Genomic DNA, 22,264 nt, shown 5'->3' with positions numbered 1-22,264 from the left:
TAGATGCTGTGCTATGCGAGATTATTGCCCTAATTGCTGCTTGACTGTCAATATAAAAGTTAACACGATTGCAGCTTTGGCTATTTTCTTCCAGGGTTTCTACTGCCTTGGTTACGGTTACTCTTTCCGCTTGGAAAACCCTACAGTAATACGGCATAATGTAGGATCTGTTTATTTCCAATCAGCACAGTATACCGCAGACCCTACTCCTTTCACTACTTTGGAACCATCTGTGTACACATGTATCGCCTAGTCCGCCATTTGAGCACCTTTGCGCCAATCGTCCCCTCTTAAGATAGCCCTCGAAGCGCAGATAGGGAATCACTTAGTCTGTTCGTCTTGTGATTGATGACGCTATACTCCTATGGCCGTATGGTCGGCGCTCAAGCTGCCCCGAGGCACCGAACCTGGTTGCAGTTGTTAGCGTTATGTTCTTTGATACCAGGTCTACAGGTGGAATGTGCAGAATGGCATACAGTGCAGCTGTCGGGGTTGTTTTCAGGGCTCCCGTAATGCTAGGCATTGATAGTCTGCATACCCCCTCTAATTTTTTGATGTAGATTGTCTTTTGTGTGGCTTTCCACCAAGCAAGAACTCCATAGTACAGAATAGGGCTTAAAATCGCTGTAAAAACCCAATCAGAGAGAGAGGGCGATAAGCCCCACGTACACCCCAGCATTCTCTTACATGCATAAAGTGCCGTTCAAGCCTTCTTCACCCTCTCCTCCACGTTGAGCTTACATGACAGCTTACTGTCTAGGATGATTCCTAGATATTTTGTGCAAGGTTTCTTCTGTAGGGTCACCCTTCCTAACTTAGGCCTGATCCAATTTGGGACTTTGTACCTCTTTGTAAACAAGACCATATCCGCCTTATCCGCGTTGACTTTCAACCCGACATTTGATACCCAGGTATGAATATCCCGAAGCGCCCGATCCATAAAAGAGCTAATCGTTGGAAGGTACTTTCCACTTATGACAAATGCAACGTCATCTGCGTAAGCCGTAAGTTTTACGGGTATGAAGGTACTTACCTAACAATCGTATCCCCATATTTCACTTTAGTTTCTGACTTCTAACTGCGCCATCCTCAGAGACCCTCCAGTCGAGACATTATTTAATTATTGATAACTGCACAGAAGTTTTTTAGATAGTCTACATGAGAAAGGGAAGTTGATCGTTCTTTTCTTCTCGAGTTCATTCCAAAAAACAATGTTGTTCCCCTTGCTTATTACGATATGTTCCGAACTGGAGTTGACAAAGGATAATTTACCTTTTTTAAATATCGTTGAAAGCCTACCTGTATCGCGTCCTATCATGTATTGCTAGAATTCATCATTGCCTTTTCTGTGACGTCCTCTTGTACGCTAGATATGCGGGTCCACGTTAAGCGGTTGTTGGATTCGGGAAATCTTTTCTGATCCGACAAAGTGTCGACAAAAATATGTCGCTTACAAAAAAATTGACGAGACCATCAGAGAGCGGACAAACACAACGCAGCGATGAGCATCCAATAGCTATTACTACCGACAAACCGCTTAAAAATCTTGAATGTGAAGTCTCACAGTAGCGAGTTTAATAGTAATGTTTAATATTATATAAAACAGTGAAAACCTAGGCTATGCTGGCAGAATGACAATTGTTACATGACAATTGTTGTATGTTTCCCAAACATATCTTGAATCAGAACAATTACCTTTGGCCTTTTGGTTTATTACTGCATTGGAAGCTCTTTATACATTCAACCAACTTTCCACGCTTTTTACTCCATATCATGAATTGATTACCCACCTAGGTGAAAGAGTCTCTGCCTTGATCGAGGAATAATATACAATTAATTGAGGATTTGGAAGCTGGTCAGAGATAGAGTTATGGAGGCTGACCAACCAAACCAGTGCCTTGATCGAGGAATAATATACAATTAATTGAGGATTTGGAAGCTGGAGTACGGAATAATAATAATAATTGAGGATCGCACTGCGACCATTGGTCTATTGTGCTCTTGATCGAGGAAAGCTTTCGCAGAAGATGTGAACTGGTGTTTATTTTATAATCAATCGAATCGGCTTCAGGTTTGATAAGTTACCGAATCAGGACAGTAAGGGCACTTTATCTGCTTGGAGCAACTCGCAAGATAGAATAACTTAATCAAGTTTACGTTGACGTCCGCCGCAGTATTGAAGTTATGTGCTGGTCCACCACACCAAAGCTCCCAGGTTCAAGTTATAGGAACACTACCATCAAGCAACTTTTTTCAGCCTTGCAAGCCCTCCATCTACCCTACTGATGCCATTCGTAGTCGGCATTAAACGTGTAGATCCACTAATTTGATGCAAAAATTTAAAAGCAGCATAGCACGAATTGGAACAGTAGCTCATCCTCCATCACCTCGAAGGTATGGTCCGCCAAGTTATTATTATTAAATACTGAAATACCAGCGTTTAGTCAGCTAAAACTACAACAATTAGATACTTAAAACCGGCCGTAGTGGGTAGTAGGCTACGCTCTGCCACTCTCCTGGCGTATTTAAGTGGCATCGAATATCGATTAGGTGCGAATGGAGTCACAGCTGACACTTACAAATTAAACATAAAAATGCTTCTCAAAGTGGATGCACGTGTAATGACCTCTAACCGACAAAAATTTCAAAACTGAGTACCAAGTATTCGCAAAGCTCAATGTGGTAATCATACAGGAGCACGTCTAGCAAACTGGGCTCGCCCAGAGATTGATGTTAAATACCACAAAAAAGTAAACTTACCAGAAACAAATAATTTCGGGCTTTTAGAGAAGAGCTTCGTCGGTTTCTATCGGGAACAACCGACAGAGACAGGTTATTGTTTTGTCGTCAGCTTATTGTCGATAGCGAATTATCTTCGTCAAGTTATCAGTTTTGTTATCTAATTTTTATCGCCGAGTATTCGGCTTCTTATTGCTTTCCTATTGGCTGGTTATCGACGGACTAAAGATGTGGCTTCGATTTTATATTGTAGTTGTGTCGGTATCTATTTCATAACAAGACTGATAAGTCGTCGATAACTAGTCGATAGCTTTCCGATGGCACATTTTTAACTTTTCAATAAATAATCGATCACTTTTCGATAAATAATGGATAATTTTTCAAACTAAATAAATAATGTTCGTTAACATTTTTTATAATAAATCGTTTGGATATTGATAAAGAATGGATAGCTTTTCGATAACAAATCGAAACTTTTCATGACGCATTAATAAGATTTCGATACATAATTGATGATTGTTAGGTAAAAATGAAAAACTTTTCGATTAAAAATCGATAACTTTTCTTTTTGCGTACGTACACACTTCGACGACAACACTTCCCTTCAAAAAATTCGAAAAATGAAAAAAAACTCGTCGGTTTAAACGGCCGGATTAAACGGCCAGTGTTCGTAGATAATAAAACAATATCCTATCAATAACAAACCTTTTATATTTCGATAACCTGTCTTTGCCTATTTCCGTTCCTTGCCTTGCCACTTACACTTCATTCTGTATTGCTCCTACAACATACCACTACCACATACTACGCATACACTTACCCTGCGCTCACATTTTATATTCTTCCACTTACAAAGGCTAGGCTTACACTAACACTTACCTAACGCTTACATTCTGGATTTCCCATACCGTAGCAAAAATGCTTGAACCTTAAAAACTGGTGCAACCAGGCCCAAATAAAAAGCACAATGTGAGTTGATAATTAAAACTTATGAAAGAATTTTGGTTTATGTACTGAAATATATTTTTATATATAAGTAAAAAACTCATAATAAAGTTATAGCCTTCATATTTCTTTATTTCTAATTAACCATTATTATGTTAACGCACACTAAAAACTCCCACACCAAATTTAACCAATTTCAAAAGATCCACTAACTAACCGCATTGTCAGTAAAACTCAATGTTAAACTAAATTATAATTGAATTATTTGAGATAAAAAGCAATAGCAATAAAGACTAAACAATGGTTAAAAATAGAAGAAAAAAGAAATGAAGATAATTATGAGAAAAAATTACGCTCGAGTGCAGCAATAAGTTTGCGGTACGCGCATAATATTTGTAAGCAACTAAGTTGGCATGACGAAGTTAGTTTTGCGGTTGGTAAGATATATATGTTTGTATGTAACTGAGCAATGGAAATTGTATGCGTCAATAATAAGCAGCAACCCGAGACCAACAAAGCTCAAGTCAGAGCAATGTATGTATGTATGTACATATATATGTAGCTTGCACCGTTGTTAAATCGGTGCTACCAACGACTCAAAGGCACACTTACCACAAAATAGAGGAGGTTTAAGCTGCTGAAATCGCTTAACACAACCACAATTACAACTACAAAAACAACAATAGCCGGATTGTTGACAGCTTCGAATATTTCAGCAAATTTTTATTTTTTTATACTCAGCTGACCTGTGACTGACTTTGTTCGCATAACGGTACACTGTAACGGCATAAACTAATCGAGATAGATATAGACTTCTCTATATATCAAAATGATCTGGGTGGAAAACTAATTCATTTAGCTATGTCCGTCCGTCCATCTGCCCGTTAACATGATAACTTGAGTAAATTTTGAGGTATCTTGATCAAATTTGGTTCCTGGGCACTCATCCCAGATCCCTATTTAAAATGAACGAAATCGGACTATACCACGCCCACTTTTTCGATATCGAAATTTTACAAAAAACTGAAAAAATGCGATAATTCATTACCAAAGACGGATAAAGCGATGAAACTTGGTAGGTTTGTTGACGCAGAATAGAAAATTAGTAAAATTTTGGACAGTGGGTGTGGCACCGCCCATTTTAAAAAGAAGGTAATTTAAAAATTTGGCAAGCTGTAATTTGGCAGTCGTTGAAGATATCATGATGAAATTTGGCAGGTACGTTACTCTTATTACTGTATATGTTCTAGATAAAAATTAGCAAAATCGGATGACGAACACGCCCACTTAAAAAAAAATTTTTAAGTAATATTTTTACAAAAAATTTAATATTGTAACGAATTTTTATTTGCAAATCCTCTGCTAAGTTCGAATCACTAAACTGTTGAATAAATAACTCCAATATTGAATGATGGAAAAATGGCCTTTATTAAGTACTTCACAATAACACTCAAACTGTGCAACGAATAGCTTAATAACCAAACTGATATCTTAAAGGAAACTGACTTTCAAAATAATAGTGCTATTGCTCGCTAGATATCGTCTTACTCGTAACTGCTTGACAATTCAAATCAAACTGAATTACTTCTTACTCGCTGGCGCCGCTTTTATAGTTTACGCTGCATACTTCTAGGCTCTTCGATTTCCAGAAGTTACTAGTTGTTTCGGCTACAAAATCGCCAGCCACAACTACGTGCACAAATTATTGCTCTCTCTTGTGACAACTCAGATAAGGTATATGCATGTGTTTGTAGTTTACAGTCTCCCGCACACACATAAGCGTATAAGTAAATTCATCGGTGTGTGACATCTCATCTCTTGCTGCCTTGTATGTAAATGTTGCTCGTCGGAATGTGTACATATGTGTAGACGCAATTATTTATTCGTTTATGTAGATACATAATGATTGAATTATTGATGTGCATTCACGTCACTGCTTAGATCGGCTTAGAGCTGGCAGCACTCCTTAGTTTTGCTAATATTCGTAACAATATCTTTACAGTATATGTAAATTATGTCAACATTCAACTCCAGTAATTATATGGTGCAACAAAATACAAAAATTAAAGAAAATTTCAAAATGGGCGTGGTCCGCCCTTTTACACTTAATTTGTCTAGAATACTTTTAATGGCATAATCGAACAAAAATTTACCAATCCATGAGAAATTTGGTAAGGGCATAGCTTCTATAATGATAACTGTTTTATATGAAAATGGGCGAGATCGGTTGAAGCCACGCCCAGTTTTTAAACACAGTCGACCGTCTGTCTTTCCGCTCGGCCATTAACACGATAACTACACTCAGAGAAAAAATCGTTCTAAAACGAAGGAAACAAGTTCAAAATTAAGAACATTCGTTGACAAAAGTCTGTTAAGTACGTTTTTTCTTAACTCGTGACCGATGGGCTTGTTTTAAGAACAGTTTTTCCAAGCACACCGTTCGTATTTTATGACCAGTTTGGTATCGATGTGTGAATCTTCTGTGCTCATTTCAAGCACTACTTGGGCTTGATTTAAGATTTTTCGTTCTCACGCTTCGAGAACGTTTTGTGGTCGTTTTAATAGTTTTCGGTCTCAATTCAAGAACGGTTTGTGCTTGATCATTGGTGGGAGGAAGGTAATTTTTTATATGTTACCCCATTATTTATTTATTTTTTATTAATAAATAATTTTTTTGTTATTAATAAAAAAATATTAATAACAAAAAAACTATTATTAAAAGCCAAAAGGTTCGAAAAAACGCATAATATGCATTTTTTCATATATTTCTCTTATCGAGAAATTTTTATTATTTGATGATGCAATCTGAATATATATTTAAAACATTTCATAACAAGTTTGAGAATTACCTGTACATATGCGAATGGAACTAAACGAAAAATAAGAGTTAAAAAAATAGAATACAAAAAAATATTTTAAAAAACTTTAGAGTTTGACGGTGATCGAACTGGCACCACACGATCTCAACCGCAACATTATAGCCGCTGGGCCACTACAACTGCTTGGTAGCTTGTGGCAAATGTTGTACTTAACATTGTAGTGCACACGAATTGTACCGTTTTTTTTTTCTTGAACTTAATTTAAGAACATCGTTCTCATTAATAGAACATTCGTTCATATTTTATGACCAGCCGTTCTCTTTTCAAGAACATGGTTCTCAGTTCAAAAACAAGGTTATTGTTTTAAGAACAGGTCGTTCGTTTTTCAAGAACAAAAAAGTAAGAACATGAAAAGCTTGAATTGAGTCCGGTGGTGCTGGATTTTAGAACGGCGTTTTTCTCTGAGTATAGAGCAAAAATCGATATATCTTTACTAAACTTGGTTGACGTACTTACCTCAACTCACTTTATCTTGGTATTAAAAATGGGCGAAATCCGACTATAACCACGCACACTTTTTCGATGTCGAAAATTTCGAAAAATGAAAAATGCTATAATTCTATACCAAATACGAAAAAGGGATGAAACATGGTTATTGGATTCGTTTTTTTACGCAAAATATACATAAATTTAGAAAAAACTTTGTAAAATAGGTGTGACACCTAACATATTAAGTAGAAGAAAATGAAAAAGTTCTGCAGGGCGAAATCAAAAGCTTTTGGGATCATGGCAGGAATACTGTTCGTGGTATTACATATATAAATAAATTAGCGGTACCCGACAGATGATGTTCAGGGTCACCCTGGTCAACATTTTGTTAGATATCTCGAAAACGCCTTCACATATACGACTAGGGGCCACTCCCTTTTAAAACCATCATTAATACCTTTAATTGACACCTATATCGTACAAACAAATTCTGGAGTCACCCCTGGTCCACCTTTATGGCGATATCTCGAAAAGGCGTCCAACTATAGAACTGAGGCACACTCCCTTTTAAAATACTCATTACCACCTTCCATTTGATACCCATATCGTACAAACACATACCAGGCTTACCCTAGGTTAATTTTCCTACATCGTGATTTTCCCTTATTTTGTCTCCAAAGCTCTCAGCTGAGTATGTAATGTTCGGTTACACCCGAACTTAGCCTTCCTTACTGGTTTTTTGTCTTTTCATACTTACAAAATTTCCATTCATGTCTGAACATTTTGTTGAAGCCACCGCTAACAGAATTAACAGCCGGGCGCTTCATTAAGCTGGTAGTTCGACTTTTACCTTCAGTTACAGACGAGTTTTAGAGCTGTGCGGTTCGTGTAGAATTCGTATTGATTGCAGTGCGGTAGTGTAAATAAACTTTTCTTTTTATTAGTACATATATACTTTGATGTATGTGTGGATTAAAGATCACCTGTGAGGTTCCAGTTTTAATTTTTTTTAGTTTTATATTTTCCAAGCCAGCAGGAGCTCGTTAATGCAAGAAAAGATTTTTTTTTTACTTAAATATATGCAAACATGCACATTTCAGTGCAAACATATTTTAAGCCGAAGACTGGTTAAATACACATTCTAATAAAAAACACTGACATTTTTTACTTAGTTAAACATATTTTTCAAAAAAAGTTGAAGATCTTTTTAATTTTAGGAAATTATTTCATTTCGACCAGATCCAGAGATACTATTTAATGGAATAGCCTAATGCTGGGCTTGTGAGAATTGAAAGATAAGTAAGGGAGACAGAGACTGTATGAGACCACAAAATCGGTGGAGAGGGGTACGCTGCAGGGTGAGATATTATCATCTCTGCTGTGGACGCTGTTTATCAATCAACTGCTTAGGATATTCGATGAGCGTTAAACTTACGGCATACGGAGATGACGTTGCAGTTATCACAAGTGGAAAGTGCCTTCCAACAATTAGCTTTTCGATGAATCGATGGCTTTCGGGGATACATACCTGGGCATCTTATCTAGGGTTGAGCGCCAACGCGGAGAAGATAGATATGGTATTGTTTACTAGAAGGCATAAGGTCACGAAAGCTAGCAGTCACCTCTCCGGCAAGAGAAGCCCTGTACAGAATATATAGGAAACATTCTAGACAGTAAAAAGTCGTGGAATCTGAATGTGAAGGAGAGAGTCAAAAATGCCTCGACGGAATGTTATGCATGTAAAAGAAAACTCATTGGCTTTCCAGAAGGATTGTAAAGCCTATCCTATACTATTGACTTATTGTTTGGTGGACGGCCACGCAAAAAATCACCTTCCTCAAAAAATTGTGTGGGTATGCAGGCTGTGAATGCTTAGCATAACGGGAGCGCAGAAAGGAACTCCTATGTATGCACTGTATGTCATATTGCACATTCCACCTGTAGATCTGCTGGCATAGAACATACCGTTAACAACTGCAACGAGCCGCGGTTCATGCCGATATTAAAACATTATATGTATGGAGGATTTAGCTACGTAAGGCATATTTTCAAATTGTAATTATCTCCCCTTGCTATACCTCAGTGGCATAAAAGCTGCTGGAAAGGTGAAGTCCTTATATATAAAGGGCCAATAACAGCTACCACCAGACTTAATTAGTTAAAAATTAGCGTAGCTAGCACGCCACGCCAATATCTTTCAGACTTTGGTTATTCCAATGACATCTTCAATCTCAGGCTTAATGATTGGCGTTAGCTTTTGGTTTTCCACCTATTGGCTTTAATAAGGTGGTGAAGCGCTCATTTCACATTGACTAAATTTTTAACAATAAGAGTATACATGATCAAGACCGAGTTTCTCTTTAAATTTTTGATTTGCAGCTTTTTCATATTTTCCTACAAATTGTTGGACCAACATAACCCCGAACGGCATCTGCTAAGGATGATGAATATGCTGAGAATCTTTTCAGGGCAGAAATACACTCGAGGGGCCTGCCAAACCGCTGTCGTGGGGCGACTCCGTTTCAGAAAAAATTCTTATGTATTTTGATGCCAGTTTTGTCGTCACTTGCATCGGAGCGGCGGTATTTTTCGCTTGGTCGCTCGTTTGCTACGTAGCTGTTTTATAAAGATGTTGGAAGTGAGATCCCTAGGTCAAGAATCCAGCTACTAGGGCCGGCAGAATATGGAACTCTAGCGGCTGGGTCCTAGAAAAATTCTAGTATTTGCCAAGATGTCGGAACTATTTTATAATTCCTGATATCTATTAGGGGTTTCCGTTTGATTGTCAAACAAATTCTGGTAATTCTATGGAAGCATTCAGCCTATGTGTGGTCTTTATTGACCAGCCAGTTCATCCTAACTCAACCTATATGTTTTGTATTTTTTCGTTATCGTGTAGCTGATAAACCGCAAAATATCCATAGCCGGTTCGGCGAGCCGAGCTGCTCCGATAACTGCTTTATAACTTTAGAACCCAATGTTATGCGATCAATGCTTCAATACCCTGTGTACAAGTACTGATGGGTATAATAACGAAACATGCAAAACTTTAGTTGTTCAGTTCAGTCTTTCAAGTAAAATTTAATAGTTTACAAAAACTCTCTTTCCTTATCTGCTCTTCCTTAAAAGCATAAACTTAAAGCCAATGAAAAGAGCACAAATCATACGGTTTGGGGCGACTTCGTGGAGGAAAAAGTTTGAGAGAAATTAGTAAAAAGAGGTTTACAGCAAGAGCAAGAATAATATAAGGATACGATTAAGAGTAATAGTGATAGTTAGACTTGGATAAGAGCAAGAGCAGGAAGGGTAAGAGGAAAAACGAGAAAATTAAAAAAATAGAAAATGCTGAGTGGAGAGGAAATGAAAAAAGAGGATGAAAAGGGTTGACCAGAGGAGAGTCAGGTGGACAGAGATAGAGAAATTCTGAACCTTCCCTGTCGGGATTGATCATACGGCTTATTTTATGTTTGTCTAAACGTTTCTAGGGTCAGCCGGAATGAATTTCTATATGCACTGATTTTTTGAAGAATCGTTGCTGTCAAATTTCTGCCGCTTTATATTTTTACGCCAGTCACCATTTTCTGCTCAATGAACCTACCTCTTAACGCTTCGTTTACATAGGTGAATGTTGGGTCTCGGGACCGGAATGTTGGACCCCAGGTTTTGTATTACAAGCCTTCTAGATACTTATTCGCGATTTCATGACATTGTTCCAGGTCGTCAATCATCTCATTGACGTCAAAAGTATGTTTCCATATTCTTTAGTTGTGGACAATGGGATACTCTGAAGATCCAGCTATTCAGTTGCGTTGACTAAAACTTTTCCATTTTCACTCAGGAAAAAATTATAACCCTCCCTAAACAAGACAATACAGTTACTTCATATTTCAGAAAGGCATTAATTTTTTAGTATTTTTATGACGCTGAAAAAATTAATGCAGCAGATAAGTCAAGAAGCAAACACTTAGAATTATGAGGACAGGTATTGACAAAAGCGACTCCATTTTGTAATAATGACTTCACCTGTCTGGTTTTATTGCGCTTTTGTTGTTGTTGTAGCGATAAGGTTTCGCCCCGAAGGCTTTGGGGAGTGTTATCGATGTGATGGTCCTTTGCCGGATACAGATCCGGAACGCTTCGGTAACACAGCACCATTAAGGTGCTGGCCCAGCCATTTTGGAAACGATTTATGTGGCCACATTAACCTTCAGGCCCCACCCCCAAGTTCCATGAGGAGCTTGGGGTAGCCAGAGCCTCGTCTGTTAGTGAAACGGGATTCGCCGCTCGAAGGTGAGGTTGATAATTGGTTTGGAGAAGCTATATATTGCGCTACACAACCCCTTGAATCCCGGTTTTATTGCGTCATGCACTTCACTATAATATTAAGAGGAAAAATGTTTTTCATACCTAACATTTCAAAATGTCACAGTCGAATAATCACGTTGAGCGAATGTAGCAAAAAAAAATTTCAGTAATTTCACGTGAAAGTCCCAACCGTAGAGTGGATAAAAAAAACTCAGTAGCTGCGTTCAAATGAAACCTGGGTCCGTGTTACGATCCCTGATCGAAACTCATTTTTTAAATCACAATAGCTCTGAAATGGTGGATCAGATTAATGGCATATGCGAGCCAGTGAAAAATAGTACTCGTTAGATACATAATCTATTACATATAATTTTTAGAAATAGTTTCACAGTTGCATAGTTATCGCTTGAGTGAAAATGGGGTTCAGTCACTGATCGTAACACGTAATACCGACCATGGTCCAGATACCGATAAAAATTCAACATGCAAATGTAACAACAACGCTGTAATCCTGATATATATCCGGATAATTTTGGAACAATAGGGTGGCTCTGTTGATTTGGTTTTTTGTGTAAAATCTTTGACAGCATACCCTCTTTACTTGGTAGCATTTACAGACATATGTACTAGGGCGTCCGATATTTAACAGATTTTTTCCTCTCGACATCCCATAAATTTTAACTTTAAATCTGAAAACATATTATTAAGGCCATAAAATACTTACAATATATTCATTTTAAATCATGATAGAAACACTATAAATGTTTTATTAAAAAAAAAGAAAAAAAAACAAGACCTACAATATAATGACCAATAACCTTTTTTGCTAAAGCTGCAGACGGAAGTAAAATGTTTAATATCAGCTTGGAGACGATAGTTTTTAGTTCAAAACGCTGCATTTGGTACCCCTACCGACATTTTTGGAAGTGTTTTAACTGCCGACCCTTTTGTTAAGCATTAGTATTCTAGCTTCTTTTTAAGTGCACAATCCAATACAATTTAATATGGAAAATATATCGCAATTGTGGCATGGTTTATTTGTTAAAACTTTTTAAGTAAAGTTGTATGGGGCGATTCGGGAAAAAGGGTTGAAAACAGAAAAGGCACCCTATTATGTGTACACATTACTTGAGTGCTGCCAACTCTCATAGTACTGATACGGATCGTTCCAATGAGATTTGATCGTGATCCAGAGCTCGATGACTCAATTGACTAATATTGCGCTCAGGAAATTATTATCAATGTTTGATCTACAGCGTTGTGCGCTGGAAGCACCCATTGACTTCCCGAAACTCCGAGATTGTTATCAAAAACTGTACCTGAAAATCATTGGGGTTTTATATCGAACCGAATCGAAGTTTTCTGGCGAACTTGGCTGTTTACCGGACAAATAGGTCCAATTTCGGTCGCTGTTTAGAAATGAAAAATCATTCAGTATCCGTCTTCCATTAGAGATTTTCCCTATTTCAAGCCCATATGCATAATGAACATATTACATATCCGGAACTGCAATGCCAAGCCAAGTTTTAATTGAATTTGCACAACCAACACCACATTCTCTGTACTTCGCATTTCCCATGTTAAAATATTTATTATAACTGTTATAAAAAACATAACGTAGTAAAAACGTAATAAGTAATACAAGTGTGTAAATTAAACAAGCCAAAGTAATTAAAAATGTTTGTATGAATATTAAGTAGGAAAAAAGTGATATATAGCCGTTTTAAGGAAATTTTTTTGCAGGAAATAGGCATAAAAGAAATTGTGAAAGTTCATTGAAATAACGACCGGAAAACAAAATCATATCCATACGTAAATAAGTGCACATGTACCTACCACATGTACCTACCAAAAGTGTTTAAATAAGAAAATAGCATAAGAGCAAATAAAAAAATACAGCAAAGAAAACACGATCGCATTTCCATAAAAGTGTTTAGAAATTCAAAGATTTGCAATAAGTACAGTCAAGGATTTGTTTTAGAAAAAAATTAAAGCTTGCGTGCAAAAATAGCGAAGGCAACGCAATAACAACCGCAATAAAAAAAGAGCCAGAAAAAATACTTTGCAACAAATTGACAGCGAACGTGCCAGCAACATGTTGAAGCAACATCAATTATTAACATACGGTGGCATTGCCATGGTGCTTTTCATTGGTAAGTAAAGATTTCGATTTTTGAATTGAAAATGTTTTTGATTTGATGGTTTTTTCGTTATACTAATTTTGTTGTATTTGTATGTCAATGAACTTTAATACATATGCAAGAGAAATAAATATCTAAAAATAAAGCAGTCTAAGTTTGGTTTAAAGTGAACTTTATATAATCAGGTGCGTGTTTTAACATACGCATTACCCAATAAACATTTGTGCTGGTGTTACATTAGATCTTAAGTTCATGAATGGCAAAGTTCTCAAAACTCAAACGTTATTTCTCAGCTGCCACTCAACTTGAGAATGCCAGCGTTATCAACCAAAAGGGCACTTTTTTCTATGAAAAATATTATGTTTCTCAAGTTGAGAAAAATATGGTTCTCAACTTGTACTCAAGTGTGATTCTCTAATTTGATTAAAATGTACCATTACAATACTGCAGTATTTTTATGAAATTTTTTTCTATTATGATTTTTAATTTATAACGCTTCATTAGTGCACCAACCACTTGTTTATTTCTACTCAATAAACAGCTGGTTGTCTGGGTGGTGCTACCTTGGAGAGCATTTTATTTTCCACTTCACCTCAACTTGGTAGATAATGTGGGATATGAACTGAGAAAATATACTGAGCATAGATTTGAGAACAGAAAATTTTGTCAAAACTTTTCTAAGGATAGAGAATAATTTGAGAATGATATTGGAGACCCACAGAGAGCCGTACATTTCACAAATTTCTCAAATGTTGGATAGCAGTCGGAGAACGACGTCCGCTTTCAGTTTAAAAGCTGTATATTTCTTGAAGGGGGCATACTACTTTATGTATGTGTAGGTCTTTCAACCGTAGACTAACAAAGTTACTTTTATCATAAGAAAGAAAGGACCGTAGGTTTATGACGTGAATTCTGACTGGGCACTGCCTTCTGGCGTCACATGCTCTTAAATTAGACCTAGTTAGTGATAACAGATGTAGGAAGTGCGGGTTGGAGGAAGAAACGATTGGCAAAAAATGCAGTGCCCTCCGCTTTCTAGGCTAAGACTACAGCTATCAGGGGTGATACAGCTATCAGATCTAGAGGCAGCAAGTGGCATAGGTCCTAGAAAGCTTACAGTATAGATAAGAGGACGCAATTATTTTATAACATAGGTCCTGGTTTTTGATTGGGTTTTTCAGTTTTGTCGTTAAACGAATTCCGGGTAACACTATATGGTGAGTGAGAAATATCTCCCACTGGTCGAGTACTTCGTTAGGTCGAGGATTTCTATCAGAGCTCTCTTTCAGCTTCTGAACAAAAATTTTTTCCTCACACTTTTTTCACTGCAATTTCTACACTAACAAAGTAATAGGCCGAGCTAATATTTGTATCCCGAACAAGGAAGCAATGCCTACGTAGATCGTTTATTTGGTTTCGTGCTCTCTGTTAAGTTCAAATTGGCTAATCTTTGTATGTTGAAAGCTGGTACTACAAAAGGTGGTAAAGTCGAAAACCTCAAACCGTTGAAAGATGTTACATTGCGGAGGTTGCATTTTTCGACTGACCTAAGGGCCCATGAAGGGGGAGGATTTTACTTTTCAATTGCCTACTTAGTCTATAGCAGTATTTTTTTGGCTGGATTTCTAGATTGATTCTGCTGTTTGTGTTAATGCTCGTTTTCAAATAATCGAAGTGTTTTACTTTTCCAATGTCTTTGATCAACGTCACTTTGCACAGCCATATAAGTCTTGCGGGAAAACTATATTCAGACATAGTGTCATACGTCATCGGGAGCTCTACGAAGAGGTTATTTGTGTCAATTATTTTTTTCCGGATTTTCTGTTTGATCGTAGATTTACCAAGTCTTAAGGCGCACTTATAGCGTTCAATCAATCGATGCTCGGTGGGTTTCAGCTTTTTACACATTAAGCTTGACAGGACCTTATGTGTGCTACTAAGAAGGCTAATTCTGCGATAGTTGACGCAGTTTGCTGGATCGCTATTATGTAGACTGGATGAAGATTTAGATTTAAATCGTCGCACTCGTCGAACTGAATTTTGCAAAGAAGCTGATGTATGCGCCTTATCCACTACTCCGCCGTATTTTAATAGCTTCGCAGGCAATCCGTCAGCGCCCAAGGCCTTGTTGCTTTTTAATCTCGTTATTGCTATTAGCTATTGCTTTATCATGCACGCCGCATTAGTTCCATAATTATCGATTGTGGGCTCGGGTTAATCATCATCCCCGGGCGGTAAGTCGCTTTTCCGCTGAGGGAAGAGAAGTGCTCCCTCTATTATATGATAAGTACTCTCTGCATATTGATTACAAGGTCCCCGTTTAAACCTTGCGGGCGGAGGCTGGCTCCTCGCACTCACGCCTTTCTACCTCTGCTTTTTTATATTCTAATACAGCTGGGTATAAAAATTTAAAAGAAGAAAGAAATGTATGCAAATGCAATTTATACCAAATCATTCCCCTCTCTTTAATACTTTAAGCCACGTAAAAGTAAATCCGATTTTAATGAAAATTTGTATGAACCAAAACGTGTTTGAATTGTTAATTGGCCACTTAATGGATTTTTGTTTAATTGTGTGCGGTGCATATTAATTGACTATCGGCACTTAAAACAGAAATTGGATGAAAGCTAACTATGATAAGAGTATTCGAAAATTTATCAAAACATACATATGTTTTATTTTGCTGGGATGGGAGGCGATAATAGTTTATAATAGTCCATATATTTAATCTTAGCATAGATGCTGGGACTCAAGCAAAGACTGAAGAGGGGCAAATATCATAATCGGTAGTTGGATCTTAAGTGCCTTTTCAATTTGGGCGCAACAAAGTACAGCAGTCCACTGTCCCTACATAGCGTTTAATGACACCTGTGGTAACATTAAGGGAACCCTCTCCTTATCCACTACTAGTTTTTTGAGCCCAATGTGGGACTACTTTCCTCTGCTGCTAATATCAGGTTGTTACAAGAATACGTTATGAACTGCAGGTTCTTTATTCACGTGAAAAATTATTGTTTTTGCAATTGTAAATCTCTGTCGGTGTGGGTAAGCTATGGTCTACCGTAAAGTCCCTATCGAACCCGACTAAGCACAACGAAAAATATCCATCGCCTTCGGCGATAAAGTGTTGCCGACAATAAGTTATGCATTCTACGGTTGAAAAAGCCAGAGGACGGGCCAAGAGACGCACACACAAGCATAAAAACAGCGCGTCCTCTATTACCATCACCGCCTAAGAGGCTGAAGATGCTATCATTTTTGCTAAACCATCTAAAGCAGTGGGCCCAGACGGCACAGCTACGCCGATGCTTAAAAAACTGGGAAAGAGGGGTTTCAATATCTAGCGCATGGCTTAAACTTGTCCTTGTCATCCTTCGTCATCGCCCAGAGTGGTACTGCTACTAAAGCCTGGGAAACGTAGGAGAATCTTATCATCCGATATCTCTCCCATCGCCAGTAGCCAAGACACTTGCAAGCCATTCTGCTTCCCTCTTTCAAACTTGCCAATCATCAGCATGGTTTTAGAAAAATACGTAGCATTACCACCGTGCTAAACACCATCAACACGCATACAAATTGCGGATTGAATCAAAAACCCCACCACTGCAAAACTTGTAAGGGTCCTCCCTTCCTCCAAGTCTCCAAAGGTGGGCCGCAAATTATTTATCTGGTCGGCAAGCATCGATAAAATTCAGGAACATAACATCTAAATCTAGAAGAGTTAAACAAGGGGTACCACAGGATGGTGTCATATCCCCACTTTTGTTTAACTTCTACATATCGAAGCTACCTTCACCAGAAGGAGTCACCATTGTATACTACGCCGATGACTGCACAATAATGGCTACAGGTCCCGGCCCACACATCGATGAGCTATGTAATAAAATAAACAACTATCTCCCTGATATCTCCAGTTTTTCGCACCTGCGAAACCTGACATTGTCACCGATCAAATAATCGGTGACTTTATTCACAATATGGACACGGCTACCGACTGTTTTACACCCAAAAATACAGGGTGTGACGTTCGATAAGGATCTACATTTTGCGAGCATGCAACCGCAGTTGTAACTAAAAACCAGAGACGTAACGAAATCCTCCTCTCTTGCCAAAGAGACGCTCAAATCAAAAGACCTACAAAGCAATTGGCCGGCCGATTACATGCTACGCGTCCCCAATATGATCACCAAGCCTAAAGATTACTCACTGAGAGAAAACACCACTCTCAGAACCGCTACAGGCTATTTTCTTATGCCCCCAGAACATCACCTACACAATCAAGAGGGAATACTCCACATTAGGGAGAGAAATGAAATGCTCAAAAACAGTTTAAATTTAATACCCATAAACCTGGGAATCCCAACAGACATGATTGAAGAGGCCATACCTCCAAGTGGCTTAAGAAGTCATATCCGCAAGCATTATGAGGAAATACGGCAGCGTGCTCCGCCTACCACACCGTACGCCCTGGGTTCACACCCCGGGCCAAGCAACATCAAAATTTCAGAAATAAGGTTTTTCAATTAGAAGAAAATTATTCTAAGCGGGGTCGCCCCTCGGCGGTGTTTGGAAAGCGCTCCGAGAGTATTTCTGCCATGAACAGCTCTCAGTGAAAACTCATCTGCCTTGCAGATACCGTTCGGAGTCGGCATAAAACATGTAGGTCCCGTTCGGCTAATTTATAGGGAAAATCAAGAGGAGCACAACACAAATTGGAAGAGAAGCTCGGCCTTAAATCTCTTCGGAGGTTATCGCGCCTTACATTTATTTTTTTTTATACTCAACAGCGGTACGTGTGAGTGTAAAGTATGATCCCGCTGTTGCATGGGATCAATTGATTTGCCTTCTACACCGAAGGTCAACAGCTCATATCTTACGTCAAGAAATATCACAGATGAAAATGAGTGAGAAACAGGTTCTCAAAAACTTTTTCGCTCGTCGGTAGTGGTTTAGCAAATGCTCTGAGTGTAATGCTGCCCTGAAAAGCTTATCTGCTATAGCTTTTCGGAGCCATATAAGCGATCGTCCTTAAATTATTTATATGAAGGTCACCAAGCAAGATTTATATATAATGTCGATGAAGCGCTCATATTTTTGTCTGGGATCCCACAGAACAGACCCTATTCAACCGTTAGAGCATTGGTGCGGATAAAGAATATGTGAACTAACCCTATTTTGATGTAGATAACTGTGCACAGCAGAGAATAACATAACTTAGCAGATGCGGACACTCCAGCTAGGTTATGTTAAGTTTCGTGTCCACTACTCAATAAATGGCAGCTCACATGGAAATTAAAAAAAAAAAAAAAAAAAAAAAATACTTGGCGCTATACTCCTCCTGGTGCTTTCTAATTTGTCCTACAAATGGACCTCTTCGTTTTATGCCAATTCTGAACGGTATCTGATAGGCAGTTGAGTTTTCGCTAAAAAGCTTTTGATGGAAGGAGTACACCCGGAGTGTTTGGCAAACCACTGATGCGAGGCGAACCAGCTTTGCTTTTATCTGGACTTGAAGCCAGGACCTTCGATCAGTTACTAAATTATCCAACTATTATACGGGCTTTCAATAACCTAGCGGATTGCTACATGGAAACGACAAAGTTGCGGAAAGTGTAGACATCGCAATTTACATTACGACATTACATTTTCACAAAAGCTTGAGAACTAAGTAATGAAATGACTCAGTGATTCCAAAATGTCATCCTCTTAATAGCTAACAATGCTGAGCATATCCAGCTTTCGCTTGGAATAAGTTACTGGCCAGAAAGGGCTCAGTACCTGGCAATAGGTGATGCTAGACTAGCGCTTGATTAGTTAACTCGACGCCATTCTGTGAAGAAGCAGAGAGCACGTAGTCAGCGTTATTCCAAAGCCTCCACTGGCAGACCACATTCAGTTAGCACCTAGTTAACTGTACTCCCTAGTAAAAAAAGCGATGGATAGCAATCCATACACCGTATATTAATTTTTGGCGCCTAAACGACGCTGCAGTGATCAAAAAGACTTAATTTCTATCCGACGCCGATCTCCTGACATATTGGCTTTCTTTCTCCGGAACGAAGTTGAAGGCTTCAAAATAATGGATTGAATATGATTTACACGGTTAGGCAAACATTCTAGCATATCAGTTAATAAATTCCTTGTTATACAGTCTCATTGAAATGAATAGCCTCATCCCAGATGGCGTAGCTGCAGCTATTTGCTCAGATCTTCAACCAATTTTTTTTTTTGGGGGCACTTGTCCACAAACGCGATTTATTGTTGAAACTTGTCACTTATTGCTTTGTTGTGGTGGTATAAGCTGTCTCGCTTGCAGTCCCCTGACGTATGAATCGCTTAGTTGATGCTTTGATATCATTTCAGATTCATCAAGTCTGCTACTTTCGTCTTGGAACCCAGCTATCACCGCTATTCAGCAAGACGCCATCTTCAATTACGGATCAATTCCAATTTGGACAAAATTGAGTTGGACAGCTCCGAACGACCACCGCTGAGCTATCTCTTGTGGAGATTGGAGGAATATGAGAACAGGGAAACGGACTTGCTATGGACCAAAAGGGTTGATTGCGAAGTCTCAAGGTCCTTATGGCCATGCTCGTATAGCAAAGGCACCAACTTCCCTCTCAAACTGAACAAATCCGCGGTGAGGGTACTTACGGATGTCATCACAGGTCATTAAGCTTTCGCACCAATGTTCCGGCCGTGGCGAATACCAACAAGCTCCCTCTGCAGAAGCTGTCACGATGAGGAGGAAGAGGACCCGATCTACCACTTTTCGTTCTTCGACAGCCTGACAGAGGTTGGGAAGGTGGACGTCTCGCTTCTTCTTCGGTTCATCAGGGAAAGCAAGTGGTTCGTTGAGGACCACTAGGAGGTAATGGGGCTAAACGACCGTGGCGCCACCCTGCATTTATTGAGGGCACACGCAATGGACAAAAATGTATTCGAGTGGAAATGTGGGTAATGCCCACACCTGCCCTTTTAACCTAACCTAACCTAACACCATTTCTTCAGCTTTCTGTCCCTGAGCTACATCCCCTTGGTAGGTGTACGTTTATCTTGCCATGTCTGCTCTAATCAGAAGTACAAACATGACTATGTTAAAAAATTTTGATCTGAAAATAGATCTTTCAAAAGCGACTTTCCTCTCAAACAACTTTAATCTTCTCTTAATGTTATCTTAAATTAACTTTTTTGACATTTCATTCCTACTTAGTTAAACATGTCCACATCTTCTGAAAGGAATTGATTTCAAACTTTGACTAGAAGTTAATCGGCTTTCTTAGCCACCACGTGGGAATATAACAATATTTTTCCTCTCATTACTGAATCCGACACAAAAGCTCATCGCCGGAAATAGGCATATGTAAGGATGTCCGGAGGCACGAAGAGGCTTAAGTGGTTTAAAAAACTTCGAAAGCAATGAATGGAAAAAGTTAATCAGTAAAAACCAAATGCAAGGAAAGCAAAAAAAAAAAAAAAAGCTATAGAGAAAAAATAAGTTAAAAAGTTCAGTTTACATCTTTTACTATTTGCTTCTGGTGCGAGCAAGGGCGTAAGTGTGTGAATGAATGTAGGTGTTAAATAATTTAACCGTTAAATGTAAGAACCCATTACGGCGTACAAATGACGAGAGGCAAGCCAAGGATAACCATAGCCAACGTAGACTACTTAAAATTAAAAAATGAACGACAAGGGAAGTGTGGACGACCAGGAAGTGAAAGATGAGATGTAAAGGAGCAGTAAATTGAGGGCAAGTATTTTGGCGTGAGAGTGTAAAACGATTTGTACAAAACCGCAGAAACAATTATTTTCAAATTGTCTGCAATATGCCGCCGTGGCAGCAGCTGAGCGCAGAAAAAAAAATGGATTCGAATTAATGCGAATTGTATGCGTTGCACTATGGGGCATGTGATTAAAAAATTGCAGTAAAAACAATTAAAGGTGTCTAAGTTAGGGTGTAACTGAACATTATATACTCAGCGTGAGCTTCAATTGTACATTTCATTTCAGATAAATTACTTTTCTACATAACACGTGGCACCGTCCGTTTAAAAATATGTCTCCCCATTTCCTCTTACAATAAAGCTTGATAAGTGAAATATCATTGATTCAAAACTATTTTTTGCTAAGTTATAGGTTATTATTCCTTTTAACTTTTTACCCTTTTAAATGTGTTTTATATCTAAGTTGCCGTGGTCTTCAACCGATCCCGTCCATTTTACTAGAAATACTTTCTGCTATAAGGAAAATATGTGTACCCAATTTTGTTACATTATGTACATTTTTCTTCGAGTTATGGCTTCCGAACCATTGAAAATTGCTTAGACAAAAAAGGGGCGGTACCACACCCATTTTTTCAAATTTAAGTGTTTTCCAATTTAATGTTATAATTCTATTTATAAAGTAAAATTCTATTGATACACAGCTTTTTTTCGCTAAGATATATCTTACTATTTTCGTATACGATGCTTTTAAAAATCTTTTATATTAAAATGGGCGTGGTCTTTAGCCAATCTCGTCCATTTTTTCTATAAATATTTCCTGCTATAGGGAAAATTTGTGTACCAAACTTTATTACGATTCGTTAATTTTTTTTCGATCCCGAAATATAAAAAATTGCTTAGTCATAAAAGGGACGGTGCCACGCCCATTGTTTTTAAATTTGAAGTTTTTCCTATTTATTGTTATAAATCCACTTGGGGAATGAAATAGCATTGATATAAAGCTCTTTTTTGCAAAGATATAGCTTAGTTTATTCTCCCAGGACCCTTTTAAAAATCTTTTATATAAAAGTGGGCGTGGTCCTTAACCGATTTCGTAAAT

The 22,264-nt window shown here is 38.1% G+C and overlaps 1 protein-coding gene across 10 annotated transcripts in view; it reads left to right on the top strand.

The window, feature by feature from the left end:
• Positions 1–7,832: 7,832 nt before the first annotated feature.
• Positions 7,833–22,264, top strand: part of LOC137250560 (protein obstructor-E-like) — a 535,879-nt gene continuing 521,447 nt past the window's right edge. The window contains exons 1-2 of one of the 10 annotated variants that reach the window (XM_067783589.1): positions 7,833–7,911; positions 13,041–13,450. In XM_067783589.1, coding sequence (XP_067639690.1) covers positions 13,393–13,450 — 58 coding nt within the window. In that variant the 5' untranslated portion in view covers positions 7,833–7,911; positions 13,041–13,392. Of the gene's footprint in view, positions 8,041–13,027; positions 13,451–22,264 lie in introns of those variants that run through there. The other 9 variants (XM_067783590.1, XM_067783588.1, XM_067783591.1 and 6 more) reach the window with 9 other exon arrangements.

This window comes from Eurosta solidaginis, chromosome 4 (genome assembly GCF_040869045.1).
Source record: "Eurosta solidaginis isolate ZX-2024a chromosome 4, ASM4086904v1, whole genome shotgun sequence".
NCBI lineage: Eukaryota > Metazoa > Arthropoda > Insecta > Diptera > Tephritidae > Eurosta > Eurosta solidaginis.
Note: the sequence above shows the minus strand (reverse complement) of the source record. Positions and strands in the feature narration are given on the sequence as shown.